This window comes from Elephas maximus, chromosome 7 (genome assembly GCF_024166365.1).
Source record: "Elephas maximus indicus isolate mEleMax1 chromosome 7, mEleMax1 primary haplotype, whole genome shotgun sequence".
NCBI classification, from domain to species: domain Eukaryota; kingdom Metazoa; phylum Chordata; class Mammalia; order Proboscidea; family Elephantidae; genus Elephas; species Elephas maximus.
In genome coordinates this window covers 80,109,122-80,130,597 of record NC_064825.1, presented here as the reverse complement: position 1 = coordinate 80,130,597, position 21,476 = coordinate 80,109,122, and the positions used below count along the sequence as shown (strand labels likewise).

Below are 21,476 nucleotides of genomic sequence, written 5' to 3'. Positions count from 1 at the left end.
AGGCACATCAAGGAGGTAGTGTAAATGTAACCAAGTGAGCAATGGGGAAAACGGTAGAAAACCAGGCCAAGAGAAAGAGGCCCAGGATGGTAGTTCATGATAAGGACCTTTCAAAATTCTAATTTTCAGTGATATGGGAGACCACTGGAGAGTTTTAAAGAGAAGACGGTCATGATCTAACATATTTTATTAAGTATCAGTATGGTCACTGTGGTGAATAAGCCGTAGGGGGCAGAGGTGAAACAGAATGACAATTTAGAAGGCTATTAGAGTAGTCCTAAAGTGACAAAGTAGAGGGTCAATGAAAAAGAGGAAGACCATCAACAAGATGAATTGACACAGGGGCTGCAACAAGGGGCTCAAACATAGCAATGATTGTAAGAATGGCACAGGACTTGGCAGTGTTTCATTCTGTTGTATACAGTGCCACTATAAGTTGGAACCAATTCAATGGCACCTAACAACAATAAAGTGTAAAAACTTTGTATTTGAATAATGTGTTGGTTAGATGAATTCCCAACTTTTCAAGGGGTTTTCAGTTCTTCAGAGACTGTATCTCATTCCCTTCCTCAAAAGAAATTTCAAGACACATCAGGAAGAAGTCTGTTCGCATATTCTAGTTTAATAAAAGTGAGAATGGGAAAGGTGGTGAGTATGAAGATGTCCATAAGGGTTTGATACTTTGAAGTGGGGATGAAAAAAGATTGAAAGAGAATGTTGATGCATCTATTTCCCAAATGAGAATAAGAATCCAATTTCAAAAAAGGTAGGAATGTGCATAGAACCATTTCTAGCATAAACTCTGGAATGAAGCTTTGTTTTGATTAATGATTTATTGGTATTTTAAAGTTCCCTGAAAGCCTAGTACTGGGACATATAGGAGCTTAAAACCTGAAAAGCAAATGACAATCTAAAAGACGTATATTTTTCTTCTTTTGCTGTAAGGATATCATTGAAGTTTGTCTCTTTAAAACCTATTCATATTTCTACTCAGTTAATTTTCTAAAAGAACTGTTCCGTAACTCCTCGGATTACAGTCCAAGTTTTATGATATTAAAATTATGACTGTAGACTAGAAAAAATACTTTTCTCAATTGTTTTTTCCCCAGATTTTATTCATTATGTATTATAATAAACAAGACAAAAGAATCTGGGAAATAATTTGTAGAGAATCCTGGGGTTAGGAATGTCCAACTTACAACCCATAGTTACGAACCAACCCTTGTTAAGCCTATTATATTAAAAACTCGAGGTACATACAATGGTTCATAATAACAAATGGGCAGTACTTTGTGAAGTACATCAACACATTGTTATTATTATTACTGTATTATTACGTTAAAGAGGCTTTAGTGTATCTGGAAGTGTTTCTTTAATGCTTTTTACACATAGAAATATACACTATATACTATGCACTAAGACAAACATTTGCCTAACTAATATTAAAGACAATCGTACCTAACTGTTCTGATTTACATACAAATTCAACTCAAAACAGACTTAGGAATGGAACTCATTTGTAATCGGGGACTACTTGTATTCCATAAAGGTAAAGAAAATGATCACATCCTTACAAAACTCTTGGGAAGCAAATAAAAAAGAACCTTGTAGCCTTTATTTGGGATTGTGATTGATAACAAAAACCAAAACCAAACCCACTGCCATCGAGTCGATTCCAACTCATAGTGACCTTATAAAACAGAGTAGGGTTTCCAAGGCTGTAAATATTTACGGAAGCAGACTTCCTCATCTTCCTCACATGGAGGGGCTGGTGAGTTCAAACCGCTGACCTATAGGTTAGCAGCAGAGTGCTTAATCACTGTGCCACCAGAGCTCCTTTGTGATTGACAACAGAATTTAGAAATTTGATGTTTTAGGAGGAAAGTTGTGTGACAATGTTGGGTGACTACGTGGTGAGAACTTGGTGCCACTACTCAAGGATTTTCAAAGAATGATCATTATATATTGACTAATTCATATTAAGAAATAAATGTTCAGTATAGAACTATTTAGACAAATCCATTCTTTTTCTTCATATAATCAAAATTAGGTGAGTTTCTTTTGGGGCAAGACAAATCATACCTCCTGCTCACTGCACAGAGAACATCCTAAAAATGTGTCTAATTCCACATGTGTGATTTTTTTTTCCATTCAGCATTTGTGAGTGTATTTATGTATATGTATGTATGCATGTGTAGATATTTACAAAATAGTAATAGCTGTCTTTTATAAAATGGTTACTAGGTGCCTGGTGCTTAATAGTTACGATTATCATGAAGTAAGCTACCCTATTATTCTGGTTTGCCAATGAAGACACTGAAACACACAGCATTTAGCTAATCTTCTATGGCCATACAGATAACAAGAAACTGAACAAAGAATTGAATGCAAGCTGACTGACTACAAAGTCTTAGCTCTTAACTGTGTTGCAACACTTCCAGGGCACTTATGTGTGTGCTCCTAAATGTGTAGGCAGATATGTGCAGTGAAGTAGCCTTTGGAGACATCAACCTGGAAGGAGTATATTTCAAGGCATCATATTGAGACAAGTTCAGGAAAGCTTCTGAGGATCTCTTAAAAAGAACAACAAAAAAAAAAAAAAAAACACTATCATGCTCATCCCACCTCTTGGTCCAAGCAAATCACTCAGGTCAAACTTCAGGGAAGAAAATCATATCTTTGAGAAGAGAAGGAAATGCAAGATTTTATCATCTGTTAACTCCCAAGCCCAGTGCCGTGGAGTCGATTCGGACTCATAGCGACCCTACAGGATGGAGTAGAACTGCCCCATAGAGTTTCCAAGGAGCGCCTGGCGGATTCAAACTGCCGACCTTTTGGTTAGCAACCATAACACTTAACCACTATGCCACCAGGGTTTCCTTATGGCCTGTTAGAGAAAAATAATTACCTAACAAGTTACCTGGTACAGTGCGGATAATTTGAAGAAACAGAAATTTAGCGGTTTAAATCAATCATACTAATCCATCCTCAGATGATTTGGAATAATTCCACAAAGCACCTCAGGTCTTAAGTAAAAGTTGATTAGCTGTGGCAGCTGTACCATGTAGTAATTAGCATTTTATTCTTTTTATTCTGGAGGTTTTAGACACACATTTGACTGATTTAACCCAAATGTCAAATGAAACACGCAGAGAACAAAATAACAATGCATCCATTTATTAAAAAAAAAAAAAAAAAGGACAAAATCTAGGTGAATCATATCCTCAAAAACAGACACTGGTTTTCAAAAGTATAGTGATTTCAAAAATAATTCATACCTGGAAATGACTAAAGAAAATGCTTGTTATAAGAACATTCTCTTGTTGCCATTTGAGAAAAATGAAATAACTCCCTTTCTCTGACCTTATGATTACATTCTTATTTCTCTAAAGGTGTACTTCTGCTCTAGTGCAGTAATTGTGGGTATCATCTGGCATAATTACTTCCCTTATTATCCCCTATTAAAAATACTTTGGTTACTATCAGAATAATTTATAAAATGTATTTGAGGGTCTGTGTATACAGAACCATGCAGTAAGAACTCCCCCCTTTTAGAACATCCAGCAAAAAGCTCCAAATGTAACTCCCTAGTCTAGATCCATCTGTGGAAAATTGAGCAGACATAAAGAGGTACATAGGCCAAGCCTGTGTAATGAGGCTTGGGGATGGTTGCCTGGATCAAATGGCTACAGGGAAGGTTGATTTGGTGCAAGCATTTAGGCAGCCTAAATTAACATATTGTGGTCATTACAACTGCATTGGGCTTTCACTTATTCTACTTACTCAATTATCTACTGTATTCTTAGAATTTCTGCAAAAAATGCTATTACATATGTAAACAGAAATGAAATAAGGGCAGAAAAAGTATTCAACTGATAAATTTATGTTTTGCTGAATTAATTTCCAAGAACACATGCATAAAAGCATGTGCATACATGCACAGAGATATACATGTATAGGTGCATTCATATACCAAATGTATGTACCCACAAATCAAAAAGTGGAATGTGTAAAAATGCCATAAAAAAAAAAAAAAAAAACCCAATTAGTTGATTCCTACTCATATTGACCCTATAGGAAAGAGTAGAACTGCTCCCATAGGGTTTCCAAGGAATGGCTGGTGGATTTGAACTATTGACCTTTTTTGGTTAGCAGCCATAGTTTGCCATAGTTCTCAAACACTGTACCACCAGGGCTCAAAAAAAAAAAAAAAAAAAAAAAACCCAAACTCATTGCCGTTGAGTCAATTTTTTCTCATAGCTACCCTTTAGGATAGAGTAGAACTTCCCCCATGGAGTTTCCAAGGAGCGACCTGGTAGATTCAAACTGCTGACCTTTTGGTTAGAAGCTGAACTCTTAGCCACTAATATGTATAGAAATGCCTATGGTAATGTCCACTGTGGGCATATGCAAACATATACATGTATGAGAAGATTTTAGTTTACGTGCCAGATAATAGATGATATGTCAGTGGATAAACAAGATGCATCCTAGAAATATTTGAAATTTATTCAGGAGCTCTAACACCAAAACGCATTCAAAGACCTACCACCCAAACGAGATGGTAATGTAAGGGCAAACAACAGACGGTGGGCTAAATATTGTGGAGGAGCAGAATTGCTCTATGTCCTGATTCAGAAAACAAAACAAAACAAATTGATGCCTTCATCACAGGAGTAATGTCTTTGAAGGTTCAGATGTCCACAAATTACAACCATGTTCTCTTCCTCTTAATCTGTGTATTCAAACGAAGTTGAAAATACATAAATGAGCTATCCAGTTATTACCAGGAATCTCAAATGTGGGAAGATATATTCTTTTTCAAGGACACTAGAGTTCATTTTACCATCTTGATAATGACATATATTACTTTTTCGAACACACCTGGGTGGTCATCAGTTCTGCTCATTCAATTGCTGGAAAGTGGGTAATGAGAATACAGACTACACTATCATAGGAAAAAGCTTTTAGAAAAGTGTTACTTTTCTATCTCACACTCCTTCAAATTTGCAAGGATCAACTGGGCTATTATTCACTAAAGTATCTACATATTTACTGTGTTTCAAATCACTGGAAACATATCTAATAAATACATTCAATTTCATTTATGCTCCTCCATCTGTTTTAGCAGGATCTCCTTCAGGGATTAAAAAAGTAAATTTAAAATCCACACTTCCTTACATGTTACTCAAACTACCTGTAATGGATTGAATTGTGCTCCCCTCCCCCGCAACGTGTGTCAACTTGGCTAGACCATGATTCCCAGTATTGTGTGACTTTCCATCATTTTGTAATCTGATGTGATTTTCCTATGTGTTATAAATCTTACCTCTATGATGTTAATGAAGCAGGATTAGAGGTGGTTATGTTAATGAGGGGGGACTCAATCTAGAAGATAAGTTTGTATCTTGAGTCAGCCTCTTTTGAGATACAAAAAGAGAAGCAAACAGAGTGACAGAGGGACCTCATTGCACCAAGAAAAAGTATGGAAGTAGAGTGTACCTTTTGGATCCAAGGTCCCTGTGCTGAGAAGCTCCTAGACCAGGGGAAGATTGGTGACAAAGACCTTTCTCCAGAGCAGACAGAGAGAGAAAGCCTTCCCTTGAAGCTGGCACCCTGAATTTGAACTTCTAGCCTCCTAAACTGTGAGAGAATAAATTTCTCTTTGTTGAAGCCATCCACTTGGGGTATTTCTGTTATAGCAGCACTAGATAACTAAGATGCTATCCCTCACCCCTATTGCTATGGCGTCTCTGTCATTGTGTTGAAACCAAACATGATCAGTCACATTTTGTTCCTGTTAGAAACATGACCATCTCAAGATGTGGAAATCATGCCACATGAATGCTGCAATTTACAAACTCAGGAGAGTACTCCAAAAGAGACATGATTGGCAATTTGGCGGGGGGGGGGGGGGGGGTTCCAGCCTAAAATAATTGTTGTTTTGAGACCAAGATTGAAAAATCTTCAAGGAGCTAAACTGAATTTTACAGGAGGAAAAAGGCCAACTCGTGATCTTGAATGTGCTGCTAACCTAACAGGCAACTTATCAGAAATGTTTGTCCTCTACTCAATTCTGTTGTATCCTCTAAACTTGAGTTGTGCCTATCTGCTGAGCATCTGTTTCTAAGCTTATTTTGATGGACTTTTCCTCATGAAAAAGTCTTGAAGACAAGCTGGGTCAGAAAAGCAACATAATCCCCTAGAACAATATAATTGCCCTCTCTTCTTCTCATGCTTGATAGAAATACTGTCCATGGAACAGGCTCATTCTGCAGTTAATCATGCCCAGAGGTCAAGTGTTTCTCCAGGAGTGCCAAATAAGACCTTAACTAAAAACCAAACCTATTGCTGTTGAGTCAATTCTGACTCAGCTATCCTATAGGACAGAATAGAACTGCTCCACAGGGTTTCCAAGGAGCGGCTGATGGATTAAAACTGCCAACGTTTTGGTTAGTAGCCAAACACTTAACCACTGTCCCACTGGGCTCCAATACCTTAATTACTGGGGAGGAAAAATAGATAGATATATAAATAGATATAAACAAATAAATGTATGTATATATACAGTATATACATACATACCTATGTATGTGTGTTTTTATATATAAATCTGAGAAATTTTTGAAATCTTAGCAGAACAGATAATGCTATATATATATATATATGTACACAAAAGTAAGTGTTATTTTTAACTTTAAGAGCTGATTTTCTAATTAGTCTATATAGGATAATATACATTGTATTATTGGTAGCAAATCTTTATTGAACAAAAATAGGCCATTTTTCAGTACTTTTTATTCTTCATCACTTAACCATTAATATTATAATCCAAATGAACACATAATTGGGGGAATTTTAAGGCTGTACACAAGACTGAGATAACGTCCCCTAAGTAACCAAGTACATGTTTTCATCATTCTCTAGATTGGCCAGCTGACCCACTCTGTGGAACCAATAATGAGTTCAGTCTCTGTTGCATTTAGTGCTAGTTATAGTACCTGAGCTAGAAAAAATAAAAGATTTCATTATAGCAAAGTACACATTGTTTAAATCCAGCAACCCATATCATCAATCTAAAACATTAATATCTCCTTCACATATAACTTCCTTGGAGTTGTAATCCAGTATATTTTATGAAACAGAATCGTGTCTGAAACAACACTGTGTTGTTAAATATCTGCTTAAAGAAAGACTTAAAAAAAAAAAAAAAAAGTCAGCCACCTAATATTTTCGGTGTTCAAATATTTGGATCACATAGAAAGTAACTTGATTGTTTTCTTTTGAACATGTTGGTGTTGGGTAGACACAGTCACCGTTCATTCAGGTCTTATACATTTTAGTCACTGATTTAATGTATGTACAGTTAATGCATATAAAGGGAAACACAAAATTCAAAACAAATTCTTAATTTTGAAACAGATACATAGCATTGATTAATGTTTTAAAATAGCTAGAGAGAAATTTTTTGTTAGTTCTGGTAGCACCTGTGTTAAAACAACCTATTCCATTGGAAAATATGCTCGTTTGTCAATAGGAATCAGTTCCTCTCTTCTACAAAGCATAAGTAATCTTTCACTACTTGTTATTACAGGTACGTGATAGAATTATACTATCTACTGTCAACATTTAGTTTAAGGTTTTCTTCTATTTGAGGTTAGGGTCTGAATATTAACTCCTTAAAAATCACATCTATTTATGTAACTGTTAAAAGAAATAATAAGGAATGACACTTATTTTATAGGCAAAAGCCATACACGTAAAGAAAGCATTTTAAGCCTCTCTGTTGCTATTTTCAAGCAATTAAATACTGAGAGACATAAAATGCATTCATGAAAGTACAATCATAGAACATCCTATAAAAGAATCTCATGCTTAATTAATAAATGGGACTCTAAAAATATTTCTTTAAAATATTTCATAAAGCTCTCCTGCTACAAGCTTTTTAGGTTTTAGAAAAAATTATGTAGTGGATATATCACAGTAAAGTCTGTAGGATGCATAATGCTGTATATCGTTAAAGAAAAAAAAAAAAAACTTTATATGCTACTTCAGAGCCCACTAGATTATGGCAGGAATTAAGAAACAAATTGGCTATATTTTCAAACACTAGAATGGGAATTTAGCAATTATTCAGAGAAAAGAAACAACAAAAAATAATCTGGTCAAATTTAATTAAGAATAAGTCAAATTCTCATCTTTCAATGTTATGTACCACTCATAACAATTTCTGAAAAAATTATCCTGACTCTCCTTTTATAGTAGCAAAGATGCCTCAAAACTTACCGTGTTAATGAAAAATTGTGATTAACTTTTCAAAAGATTCATAGGACCATAGCGTAGAGTGGAGAAGTAGACCTAAATTAAAGCAAAATTATGTCTTTCCCTTTCATAAGCCCTATGAAGATAGTTAGAGCTTCTGGGTACAGTGGGAAAACTACAAGAAACACTGGAATTATTCCTCCTCATAGAATTACATTATTTTTAGAGCTGGGAAGAAATTAGTGAGTTAACAGGAGCTTTAGACCCTGATCTTTTAATTTATCCTGGTTACCTCACCTGGAAACTCTATGAATCATTTATAAAACTAATTCTCTTTCTGTCTTATGTAGCCTGTGATATGAGGCAAGTGAAATTTTTTCATGAGTACACTACATTATTATTTAACTGCTAATAATAATTTTCTAATTCTCCAAATCATTTAAATTTCTTTGAATATATCATTGTAATCAAAGGTGCACCACTATATCAAAAAAAAAAAATAAGCTTACCTATTAATTACAGATTTAATTTGATATATATTTATTAGCAGTCTTTGAATACAGACTGTCAGATTACATTGCTCCAAATGTATTCACTGTGGCTTGGTAGGTCCATTCTATAAAACCAATGGTTTGTACATACTTTCTGTACTTTCAAAATTAGTCTACTCAGCAAAAGTGAATATATCTGATGCAGACAACCTAACTGTATCATTTGATTCATTAATCTGAGCCTATAGTCAATCAGAAAATTATATAAACATAAATCAGAAAATTATATCAATCAGAAAAGTATATAAATATCAATCCCCCTTTCCTGTAAACTATGTTAAGATTATTCAGGGGTGCATTTACTTGATAAGTGATAACATCCAGGTGAAAATAACATCCAGGTGAGTGACTCGATTGTTTTCTTTTGAACATGTTGGTGTTGGGTAGACACAGTCACCATTCATTCAGGTCTTACACATTTTAGGCACTGATTTAATGTATGTACAGTTAATGTATATAAAGTGAAACAAAATTCAAAACAAATTCTTAATGCTGAAACAGATACATAACATTGATTAATGTTTTAAAATAGCTGGAGAGAAATATTCCCAATTTCAACAATTTATATACCTATTTCTTTGTTTTAATAATACATTTGTTTTCAAAGACTATGAATCTAGGGTCACTGGTACTACATAGAAGTTTATTTAATCAAATCCTCATTGCCAAGCATTTCTAAATTGGATTCCCAGGTTGGAGCAAGTCCAACAGACATTTCCTGGAGATGCATCTATATAGAATGACAAAAAAATCTAATCCATTCAGTCAGAAATTTAGTCATTCATCCAGATGTTTTGTCTACGTCATGCTAATCAGATGATTTAATAAATTATTTTAACTGACTTAATCCTTGACGGAATTGTCTTGGCATTATTTAGACATGATTCAAATTAATAAAACTATAGCAACGAAGACCCTCAAACAATATATTCCAACTGGCACAGATTCCAGCTTTAACAAAAGTGACTTCAATTGGTTTGCGTGAACAAAAACTTGTATGGTTGGATTGCAAGTTGCATTTTAAGACCAGTGAGGATCCACAACATTTCATCATCCTCCAGTTGATTTCAACAACTAGATCACAGTAGAACTAGAAATTTAAGTGAACAAGAATAATCAAGTGTTACATTGTATTTGGGTTCAAAACAGACCAATATATACCAGGAAGTTTACTGATGACAACAATGGTACACTTCCGTCTATAGGTGTTCATTTCAAAGGTTATTTTTGAAGGATCATAATTGGCCTGGAATCTTCTGGAAAATTTGTGGACTACTTTATAAAGTTACATAAAATTGTGAAAAAGTTGCATGCTTTAGAAACTTAGTATTTCCATCAAGCCTGGAGTCTAAAAAGAGTATGAAGACAATATCAAATGAATGTGTTAAATACAGTTTCCTGGTATTTACAGTATTGTTTCTTCTCTAGTTGCCATCTCTTCAAAGGTGGTCATTTTTTTTTCTGTTGATTTTCTCACCTCACATTCAGAACAAGGAGACATTTGTAATTTCTGTCAAACAACACAGGAAAGACAATTAAAAGGGTAAAAATACACACAAAATTTTAGATAAAAATCTAGAATGCTAATAGAATAGTAATGGAAATTCATGTATCTCAACAAATATTTTACAAAAATGTTTAGAAACTATATATTCAATAAGAATCTAATAACCAAAATATATATAAAACTTTGACAACTTAATATCAAAAAGGCAAAATGAGCAAAGGACTTGAATGGACATTTCACCAAAGAGCACATTCAAACGACGACCAAACACATGAAAGGATGTTCAACATCATTAGCCATCAGAGAGATGCGAATTAAAACCACAGTGAGATACCATTTCACTCTCACTAAGATGACTTGAATAAAACAACAACAAACAAACAAAAAAAATGAAATAAATGTTGGTGAGGATATGGGTAAACTGGAACCCTGATCCTTTGCTGGTGGGAATGCAAAATGGTACAGTCATTGTGGAAAACACTGTGGCTGTTCCTCAAAAACTAAAAATAGAACTACCATATGACCCAGCAATTCCACTCCTAGGTATATACCCAAAAAACTTGAAAGCAGAGACTCAAACAGATACTTACATACTAATGTTTGCTGCAGCACTATTCAAAATAGGCAAAAGTTAGAAACAACCTAAACTACTATCAACAGATAAATGGATAAACAAAATGTGGTACATACATACAATGTAATACTACTCAACCATTTAAAAGAAATGAAGCCTTGATACATGCTACAATGTGGATGGAGCTTGAAGACATTATGGTGAGTAAAATAAGTTAATCACAAGAGGACAAATATCGGACAACCTCACTTATATAAAAAGACAAGAAAAGGAAATGTATAGATACCAAAGTTTTATTAGTGATTACAAGGGGTGGGAGAGAGGGGGAAACTGGGGTTACTGCTTAGAGTTCTGGTGGCACAGTGGGTAAGAGTTCAGCTGCTAACCAAAAGGTTGGCAGTTCAAATCCACCAGCTGCTCCTTGGAAACTATATGGGACAGTTCTACTCTATCCTATAAAAATCTCTATCCTATGAAAATCTCTATCCTATAGGGTCGCCATAAGTTGGAATCCCCTCAATGGCAACAGTTTTTTTCAATGGCTTATAGAATACTGAATTTTGGTATACGGCGATGGAAAAATCTCATTGATTAAGGGTAGGGTTACAGAGCCAATTATTGTAATTTCTATCAATAAGTGATATACTTGTAAAAAGTTGAATTGGCAAAAGTTTTTTGATAGATTTACTTATAACAATGGCCAAAAAAAAAAAAAAAAAAAGTAGTTGCTGAGGCTGCTTATATACAACCAAACACATCATGGAATTTGGTCCATTGGTTTGGTGGTTTAGGGTCATGGTTTCTGAGACATTTCAGTTAATTGGCCTAACAAAGTGTTTACTGCTTCTCTACTACCTCCTAGTTCACTGAGCAGTGCCTGGGGTCTTAAAAGTTTGCAAGCAGTCATCCAAAGCTCAACAATTGGTCTCTATTCACCTGAAGCAACAGAGAAAGGAGAGTCAAGAATAGGAGGAGGGAATGGACGTGTGGATAATTGGTTCAAAGAACAACTGCCTCCTTTGCCATGAAACCAGAAGAACTAGATTATGCCTGGCTACCATTACTGAATATTTTGATCAAAGATTCTATAGAAGAATCCTGATCAAAAGGGGGAGAATGTGGAATCAAATTTCAAATTATCATGGAATCCAGAATTTCTGGAACTATGAGGGCTGGAAGAACCCCCAAAACTATTGCCCTGAGGTGATCTCTAAACCCTAATCCAAAAATATCCCGTGAAGTCTTCTGAAAACCAAACGATAGTTCAGCTTAACTAGTAATGAACATCTGCCTTGAGTATTATGCTTCTGTAAGATCTATCTTTATATAGGATCAGGTGGATGACAGCAGCTTAAATCATTAGATAGAAAGCTTGGGGGGGCAGTGAGTTTCTGTGAATGAGGGAGGAATAATTCAGAAAAGGAGGGTGATAACGGTTGCACAACTCAAAGAATGTAATCAGTTTCACTGAACTGTACACGTAGACATTGCTGAACTGGTGTATGTTTTGCTGTGTATAGTCTCAACAAAAACAACAACAAATAAAACAAAATACATTAAAAAAAATGGCAAACAAAAATGAAATAAATACCAATATCCTAAAACTTCTACTTCAGAGACGTATATAAAACATTTTACCTGAAAATGGCAAGATGTTTCAAGTACTATTTTGGCAAGATAAACCTGGTCAAAGACTTCAATTCTAATTCATTGAATGTAAAGGTTCAGAAATATTGTCTTTAATAAAACAAACACTAAAATTTGCATGCTACAACATTTTTGCTCAAAGGTAGAAAAGTACAAATAGAATTTCAGAATTTAGTTTCTGATGTGTTTATTTGGTGGCGGTGCTGTTTTTGAGGGAATTTGTACTTTTTTCTACCTCCTCCACGTCACAAAATGTTCTGAAAATTGTCTTTGTTCCAAAGGAATATGTGCTTGCTTTTTTTTTTTTCCTGTTGTTTTTGTTTTATTTCTTGGTGGGATGGGGTGGGGCATTTCCCACACCCTGGATCATCTACCTGAGGACCTCATATAGTCAAACCCACAATCTGATGAAAAGTATAGCAGTCATGGCAAGTCCTAGTGGCACCAGGTGAAAGAACTTTCTTGTACTAGCAAATGTATAATCCCTTCACCAGCTATGAACAGAGAAAAAAGCACTGAAACCCATGGCATAAGAAGTGCTCTCCGGAATAACCAAAGCAAAACAAAATAAAAATACCTGTGAGGCAGGCTCTGATTCTGCAGTGGTGTTGCTTGAGGGACTTTCTTTGTGGTTCATTGAGCAGGCCTTGCCCTCCTATAAAGGCAGAAATTGAAAATAAGCTAATGAAATTAAATTAAATGAAGGAAAACAAAACAAAAACCTTGAATTCGTCCCATTGAGGAAGTTCCACCATTTTAATATATGCTGAAAGGTCAAGCTAGAGACAAAATCATCACAATGTGAGTGGAATCCTCAAGGACAGATCATACATTCATGGTGGGTTTCAGTGGTGCTATGGCAGTCGGTTACTATAAAGAAGATCAATTCCAATGGAAAGCTCTCCCTCTGTAAAAACTTAAAAAAAAAAAAAGGTAAAGGATTATAAAACTGTTGAACCTTTGATTCATCTTGACTTTAAGATTTGAGTATATCAACTGTCTGTGTGCCTTCAGGAACATCAGATATTGCAAACCAGAAAGCAGTGAAAAAGAATGATCATCAATCTATCTTGCAAAAAAAACAAAAAAACTAAAAACCCTCAATATCTTGAATATATAATATTTCTGGAACTAAAGTATTATATTTTCCCTATCAGGAAATCTCATCTCGTTTATTAGTCGTAGAAGTTTTAAAAGTGATGAAGTGTGGCATTCCTAAAATTATACCAGGTGGGTTTCATTTCTATTTTAGTCTAGTTAATGTATTAAATTTTCCTTTCCTTCCTTCCTGCCTGTCTGCCTGCCTGCTTGCCTCTCTCCCTCCCTTCTTTTCCCTCTTTATCCTTTTGTTCCTTCCTTTCATTCTTGTTCTTTTTTGTAAACATGTTTTTAAAGTATCAGCAAAAATATTTTAGTGGCAAATTTACATTTTTTTACTTAGAGATTTGTTGTAATCCTTCCCATGTGAAACAGAGAGCCTAGGAGTTTAATAATACATGTCCACTGAATAGTTTTCACCTTGAAAAGACAGTTTGTTTTTTGGAGGGTCAATAAAAAGGTGGAAACCAAAGCTGGCTTCTAACTCAAAGATTCTGTAAATTCTCCAAGTGGTTGGTAAATAAATCTGTATCTTCAATCCCAATTTTACAGCAGGAACATTTTTACCTATTCCTTATTCTCCAGCTATATTGCTCTTAATTAAACACAACCATGTTACCTTATATCTCATTGACTCTGTGTACACTAGCTTCCCCCCAACCCCCTGCACTGGGAGATCCTGAAAACCACCTACCCCTTCCCTCCCTAGTCCATAGTTTCCACCACTAGAAAAATTCAGTCATCCTTGCCTGTTCTGAAGGTACTAGGCATATAATTTAATTTTAGCATTTAACATTGTTTTTATATGTATAGTCATGCCCAGCTCCTCAACATATTGTGAATTTCTTGTAGATGGGGACTACATTTTACCAGCCCTAGAGCCCAGCTAGATGCCTACCATATAATAATTACTCAATAAATGATGAATGAATAAAAGCAAACATAAAAAAAAAAAAAGCAAACATAGGTCATGAAAATATTTCAATCCTGTAGAATTTTATTGACCATTTTATTTTTCAATTATTTTCAGCTTCGAATTTTTTTGTTGATACCATGTGTTTTTATTAATGAAATCATACTGAATTATTTAGGTATGAATTTTTGGTATTAACATGGATTTTCTTGTCACCTCACACAAGCCTACACTTTGAGTCTTTTGGGAGAAATGCTGTCTCACTTATTCTACCCCACAGTCCCTCAGAATCCAGAGGTACATATGTGTACTACATATGAATCCTCAAAATGTCTACTTCTCCTACCAAAATGCACGCACCTCATAAAATACCCTGTGAAAATAGTAATTTACAGCACATGCCCGTTTCTTCAGTTTCAGACAGTCATAAAGGCCCCCACCTTGTGGCAGAATGCACTGTCAGTGGGAAAGCACCTTCCCAATAAACCTTAGAGACTGAAAAAGTAAGTGGTCACTATATGTGCTGCTGGGTGTGAAAAGGTTTTCAGTGCTTGATTTTATTTATGTGTTTTTTTGTAACCAAGTTTAGATACATTTTATAAAGATTCTAACATGTTAACACAAAAACCATTCTTAAAAAAATAAAAATTAAATTAAAAGTTTGCTGTTGAATTGTTTCTGATTCATGGCAGTGCCATGTGCCAGAGTAGAATTGTACTGCAAGGGTTTTCAATGGTGGACTAAACCAACAAACTTTTGGCTAATCGTTGAGCACATTAGACTTCTGCACTACCCAGGGACTCCAGGGACTCCCTGGGCAAATGACACAACCTTGCTTACTGAAATTGAAGAGGGCTTGAAGTACTTACTGATGAAGATTAAAGACTACAGGCTTTAATAAGGATTACACCTCAACATAAAGAAAGCAAAAGTCTTCACAACTGGACCAAAAAGCAATATCATGATAAAGAGAGAAAAGACTGATGCTGTTAAGGATTTCATTTTACTTGGATCCACAATCAATAACCATGGAAGCAACAGTTAAGAAATCAAATGACATATTTCATCAGGCAAATCTGCTGCAAAAGACCTCTTTAAAGTGTTAAAAAGCAAAGATGTCACTTTGAGGACTAAGGTGCATCTGACCCAAGCCATGATATTTTCAACCTCACATGCATGCAAAAGCTGGACAATGAATAAGGAAGACTGAAGAAGAATCGATGCCTTTGAATTATGGTGTTGGTGAAAAATATTGAATATACCATGTATTTCCAGAAGAACAAAAAAATATGTCTTGGATATGTACATCCAGAATACTCCTTAGAAGCAAGGATGGTGGGACTTCATCTCACTTTGGACATGTTATCAGGAGGGACCAGTCCCTGGAGAACCACATCATAATTGGTAAATTAGAGGGTCAGCAAAAAAGAGGAAGATCCTCAGTGAGATGGACTGACACAGTGGCTACAATAATGGGCTCAAATATAGCAATGATTGTGAGGATGGCACAGAACCAAGTGCTGTTTCATTCTGTTGTGCACAGGGTCACTGGGAGTCAGAATAGAGTCGAAGGCACCTAATGACAACAACAACAAGGACTCCCTCCTTTCAATAAGTCAAAAATATAATGTAAAGGTGTGATTAGAACTATAAAAACAGAAATTAATAACTAAAATCGTGACTGTTTTATTTCAAGTTGCTTTGGGCAGATTCACGGAGAGATTTTCTAAGTTACCTAAGAAAGTAATCTGAGGTAAATGAATTTGAGTTGCATCTGGAACCTCGAATTTCCCTGAATAATTATTTAATTGTTCTGTTTTTATTATGTTAAACCAACTGAGTTTTTGTTTTCATTATACTTTCATTCTGACTCTGAAAAATAAACTAAAAAAATTATACGAAATGCAGCTCAGAAAACATAATACATGCAGTAAGGAAGCCACATAGGGTAGGGTTTTCTAAAATACATTGGAGAGGATGGAATTAAAAGGTAGCATCAGTTTGGGAAAAACAGCTGATTTGAATATCATCAATCCATTTTCATCAGTGTAGTTCTTCTTAGAGTCTTTAACACATAATTTGTTAAACATTTGGTGTTGGATAATCTGTTCACATTAATATCCCAGGACAATAACACAGTCCTATGAAAGAGAGGCCTTTTGTTAATCACTACCCTAGCAATTCAAATGTATAGTGAAATTTGAGATCCACTTCTTTATGATGCACAAATGTATCAAATATCTTTAAGAAGGAGATACGACATTAATATTTTCTGAATATATTTATGTGGAGTATCATATCAGTCATTGTCATGAGAAACATATTTTAGGATTTACTGTGCAGTATGTTCTTTCACTAACAGTAGCATGGCCAACTATGCCAGAGAAGACTTTGATCATCCAGAGAATGAAGACTTATTAAATTTCAACATTAAAGGAAATGTTACGCTGGAAGATAACTCCAACCTTTTTGTAAAACTTTGATCCTATAATGAATACTACATTTACATTTACTTTTGGCTTCACCAGTATTGTGGACACTTTATGGAATGAGGTTCATAAAATTATTAGTTATTTCTCAAGAAGGCAACAGAGATAAGGCCAATGTAATTTTAACTCGTAAGCATTTTGTCTTAATAAGCATCTTGTCAGCCTTGTTATTGTTGAAGCAGACATTTACTTGGTGAGAACACATGGGACGTTTCTTCATAGGGTTCTCAGATTTATTCAATAAGATATGAGTTTAGAGTTATTCTGGAAAATGCTTAGTATGGAATTAAACCAATGAGTCTGCTTCTAGGGAATCTACTTTGGAGACAAAATATGTAACTCTTAACAGTTGAAGATGTTCAACAATAAAAGGGACTGCCCTATAAGGACATGAACAAACTGACATTGGGGACATTCAAATAGACCATGGGAGTCTTAACTAGATAAATCCAATTTCATTTCAACATTCAATAGGTCATATTTAACTACATTGAATCTATGTCAATTTTTTAATTCTATTATGCCTCCCCTCCTCACTTTATTCCCATAATAAATAGTAACCTGAAATTATATATGGAAATATTAACATATGCAACAATAATATATGCAAGTATATGATAGAAATATTGAGGTAAAATGTATGACAGAAGAAAAAGAAGTTATTTTTCAGTTGTACTAAATTGTAAGTATTACAATATAAAGACAAAGATTTATCTATATGTGATTATACTTACGATGATCACTATTACAGCATTCTCAGGTGAAATGAATCTACATTTTTTATCTGCTTCTTTGTCATCTTTCAACAGTAATTTTATGTTGGAATAAATTAATCCAACAGTTTTCCTATTAAACACTGGCCACTCTCTTTAAGTATCTTTCTTAGCTGCAATTGTAATAAAGGCCCATCTTTTCTCTGAGACCATGCCTCTCACTCTATAGCATAACTTTTCTAGGTGAAGATGATTTTTATAAGATTTTCTTATGAGTTTACTTTTCCTATTTGTCTGATCTGCTGCTGCTGTTTGAAAAATTGCCAGTAAGGGATTCGTACAGAGTAGATATGTTACTGTTGTTGATAGTTGCCGCTGAGTGGGCACGACGATCCCATGTATAACGGAAAGAAACGTTGCCTTGGTATACGTGAGTCCGTGGTTACAGCCACTGTATTTTGAGAGTCTTCCAACCTAGAGGGCTCCTTTTCTGATACTATATCAGACAATATTCTGCTGTGAAAAATAGAGTCATTGGCTAATTTTCAGAAGTAGATCAGCAGGACTTTCTTCCCAGTCTGTCTTAGCCTGGAAGCTCCGCTGAAACCTCTTCACCATCGGTGGCCCTGTTGGTATTTGAAATACCAGTGGCATTGCTTCCAGCATCGTAAAAACATGCAAGCCTCCACAGGACAACAAACTGATGGATGCTGACAGATGGGTAGAGGGGGTAAATATGAGCAAGTACAAATGTGTGGGACAGAATGAGTAATTCCCCTGGAATCAGGGGACATTGCTTATGTAATTGCTCTGTCACTAACTTGCTCCCTGAACCTGTCGTATGTTAAACCTCTTATGATAAAGTGGGAAATAAAACAATGTAGAAGTATCTGACCCCGCCTGCTTCATCCCTTCAGGCTACCTTCATTGGTTTTTTTTTTACAGTCTGATGACTTCCTGGCCTCTTTGATCCCGGTCATTCTCTGACCAAAGAAGACAGTTCAGCTACCTGGTGGATTAGACCTAAATGCCAGGAAATTAAAGACCCAGTAGTTAATTCTAAACCAGTGATGGAAGAGAATTTGTAAATAAATTTGAGGCTAAACAGCAGTTCAGATTATAAATCCCTGAGCATCATATATCCTGTGGTGTTGAAAACTGTATACATTCTTTCTTTCTGCCCATCTCTCACATGTCTATACCTGTAAACATGACTGCTTAACTCCAGATTAAATCAAAACTTGTCCCTTCCCCAAATCCTCTTTGGTCATGTATGATTCACAAAATCTCTAGTCCCAAAAGAACGAGAAAGAAGATTCCTGAAGAAAAAAAAAATTCCTCACAATCATGTTGTAAACACTTCAAACTGCCTTCTCTATCCTTCTCATTTGAACAAATACTCACTTGGAACCCTGGGAGTCTTTTATGGTTAGTATAAAAACACAGGCTCTGCCAAATTTTCTGTAATATTTGTCTCCCAGTTGGTGTCAGGAGTGACAAGTGAGGAGTCCAACAGAGAGGACTGAGTTGGATGAGATGAGGGACTTGGAGGTTTTTCTTAAAAAGTAAGATGTGATACAGGAGCGGGGCTGTCAGCTCACCTTGATGCACCACAGCAAAGGCTCATGAGATGAATGTCTGGGCATTGAAAGAATAAGTCTTTGCTGTTACCTACTCAGATTCATTGATTTTCTTTTCACTATAACTGTTAAATACACACACGTAGGGCTTTTTGTCACACTGGTCTTTTCTTTGTCTCATCCCCCAACACAGCCTAGAGTAATTATTGACTTTTCATTCTTTTACTCCATCCTGGTACAACCTGGAAAGGACTTGTAATTCTTTGAAAGAGACAAAAAGGGCCATCTGATATGAGATTTTATGACAAAACAGTATAATATAATGGTGAAACCATGGGCCAAGAAGTCTGTGTTGAACCAATGTTCAAATTTTGAAATCCATGATTTACTAGCTTCGTGGCCTTGGAAAGGTTTCTTATTTTGTTTTCCCAATCCCAATTTCCACATTTTTAACATGTGGAACACTTTCACTTTATAAATTGTTGTAGGGATTAAATAAAATGATTTAAAATGCTTAGCTCAGTGCCCTCAGCCAGTAAAATCTCAGTATGATGATGATGATGGAGATAAAGATGAATGTTGTAGGTAAAGAAGATAGCAGGTAATGTTAATGGGGTTTATTATCTAGCTTTTAAAAAAGATGTACTATCGGTTAGATGGGAATTTTGGGGGGTCTTGTGCAGCACATTCACCATTTATAAAACAGGGAAAAGGAATAGCTCTAAATATATGTGATGGTTGTAAGGATTAAGTGAAGACAAAGTACCTGGAGCAAAGTACCTAGAATATATCAGATACTCAATAAATCTTAGCTATTTATATTATAACAAATCCCCTAATGTTACATATTCAACAAATAGGAGATTTTTCATATAATAATTGTTGTGGTTGACTCAGTTTGGAAAGAAAGGTAATTTTACATTACCCTTTTCAGTTATATTTGCATTAATGAAATGCTATTCTCCTGTCATTGGAGGAAAAAAAAAAATGGTAATCTGATCATACAGAAAAAAGTTATTAAAATAATAACAAACTGTTTTTTATGTAAAGCAAGGAAATAGAAACAATATGTTTACTATTGGCTAGATCACAATGAAATGAAATTCTTTCTCCCTCTGATAATGCTGGTGTAAAAATAAGTAATTACATTATTTATTAATTTATTATATATCTGTCCAGATATTTTAGAAAATAATTTAGTAGGGTAGATACATGGGGTTTAATTATGTTTATACTCCAGCGTATTTCACTTTGGGGAAAAAAAACACACACACACAAAACTTTGCACTCAGAAGTATTATTATGGTAACTTGAAAAATAATAGGGTGGCTAGTTGAACAAGGAAACAATACCAAAAAAAAAAAAAAACAGCATAATTAACGACAAATGCATAACTGGGCAACCAGAAATTCCACCAACAAAAAACTATATATGACAGATAGAAAAGTCCAGTTCACTAAGCTTATTTAAGGGACAGAATAATTTTTAGAATATCCCAAAGGAAGAAACAGTTGGAATTAAATATTCAGTTACTTAAAACCTGAATGAATTTTGGTTCATTTTGTGTGTCAAAACAAACCAAATCATTGTTTATAAAATGTACTTGTCACATTTGTAATTTTGAGTTATTTTAAGAAATATTATTAAGCATCTGCTGCATAGGGTCAAAACCCTGGTGACGCAGTAGTTAAGTGCTATGACTGCTAACCAAAAGGTCGGCAGTTCGAATTCACCACGAGCTCCTTGGAAATTCTATGGGGCAGTTCTACTCTGTCCTATAGGGTCGTTATGAGCTGGAATCCACTCAATGGCAATAGGTTTTTGTTTTGTTTTTTGATATGAGTCGGCATCCATTTGACCACAATGGATTTGGGTTTGGTTTTTGGAAGACAAGTATGTTGATAGGTGCCGAAGGCAATATAAAGATTTGTATAGTCCCTGTCCTCAAAATACTTATAATCTAATGCAATAAGAGAATCTTACACACATAATCAAAATGCAAGGTGGACTGTGACACAGGATAAAATACTTTACAGACCATGTGATATGGGAACCCAGACAAGTGAGCAGGAGCCACAGAATCATGAATCAGATGAAGCTTTGTGTTTGTCCATCAGTGACTGGTCAATATCCTTATAATAG

At 35.1% G+C, this 21,476-nt stretch overlaps 1 protein-coding gene across 1 annotated transcript in view; it reads right to left on the bottom strand.

Moving 5' to 3' along the window:
- Nucleotides 1–10,218: 10,218 nt before the first annotated feature.
- LUZP2 (leucine zipper protein 2) overlaps nt 10,219–21,476 on the bottom strand; it is a 560,852-nt gene continuing 549,594 nt past the window's right edge. Inside the window, exons 11-12 of the mRNA XM_049890745.1 lie at nt 13,119–13,196; nt 10,219–10,323 (exon numbers count right to left, since the gene is read on the bottom strand). Coding sequence (XP_049746702.1) covers nt 10,219–10,323; nt 13,119–13,196 — 183 coding nt within the window. The remainder of the gene's footprint in view (nt 10,324–13,118; nt 13,197–21,476) is intronic.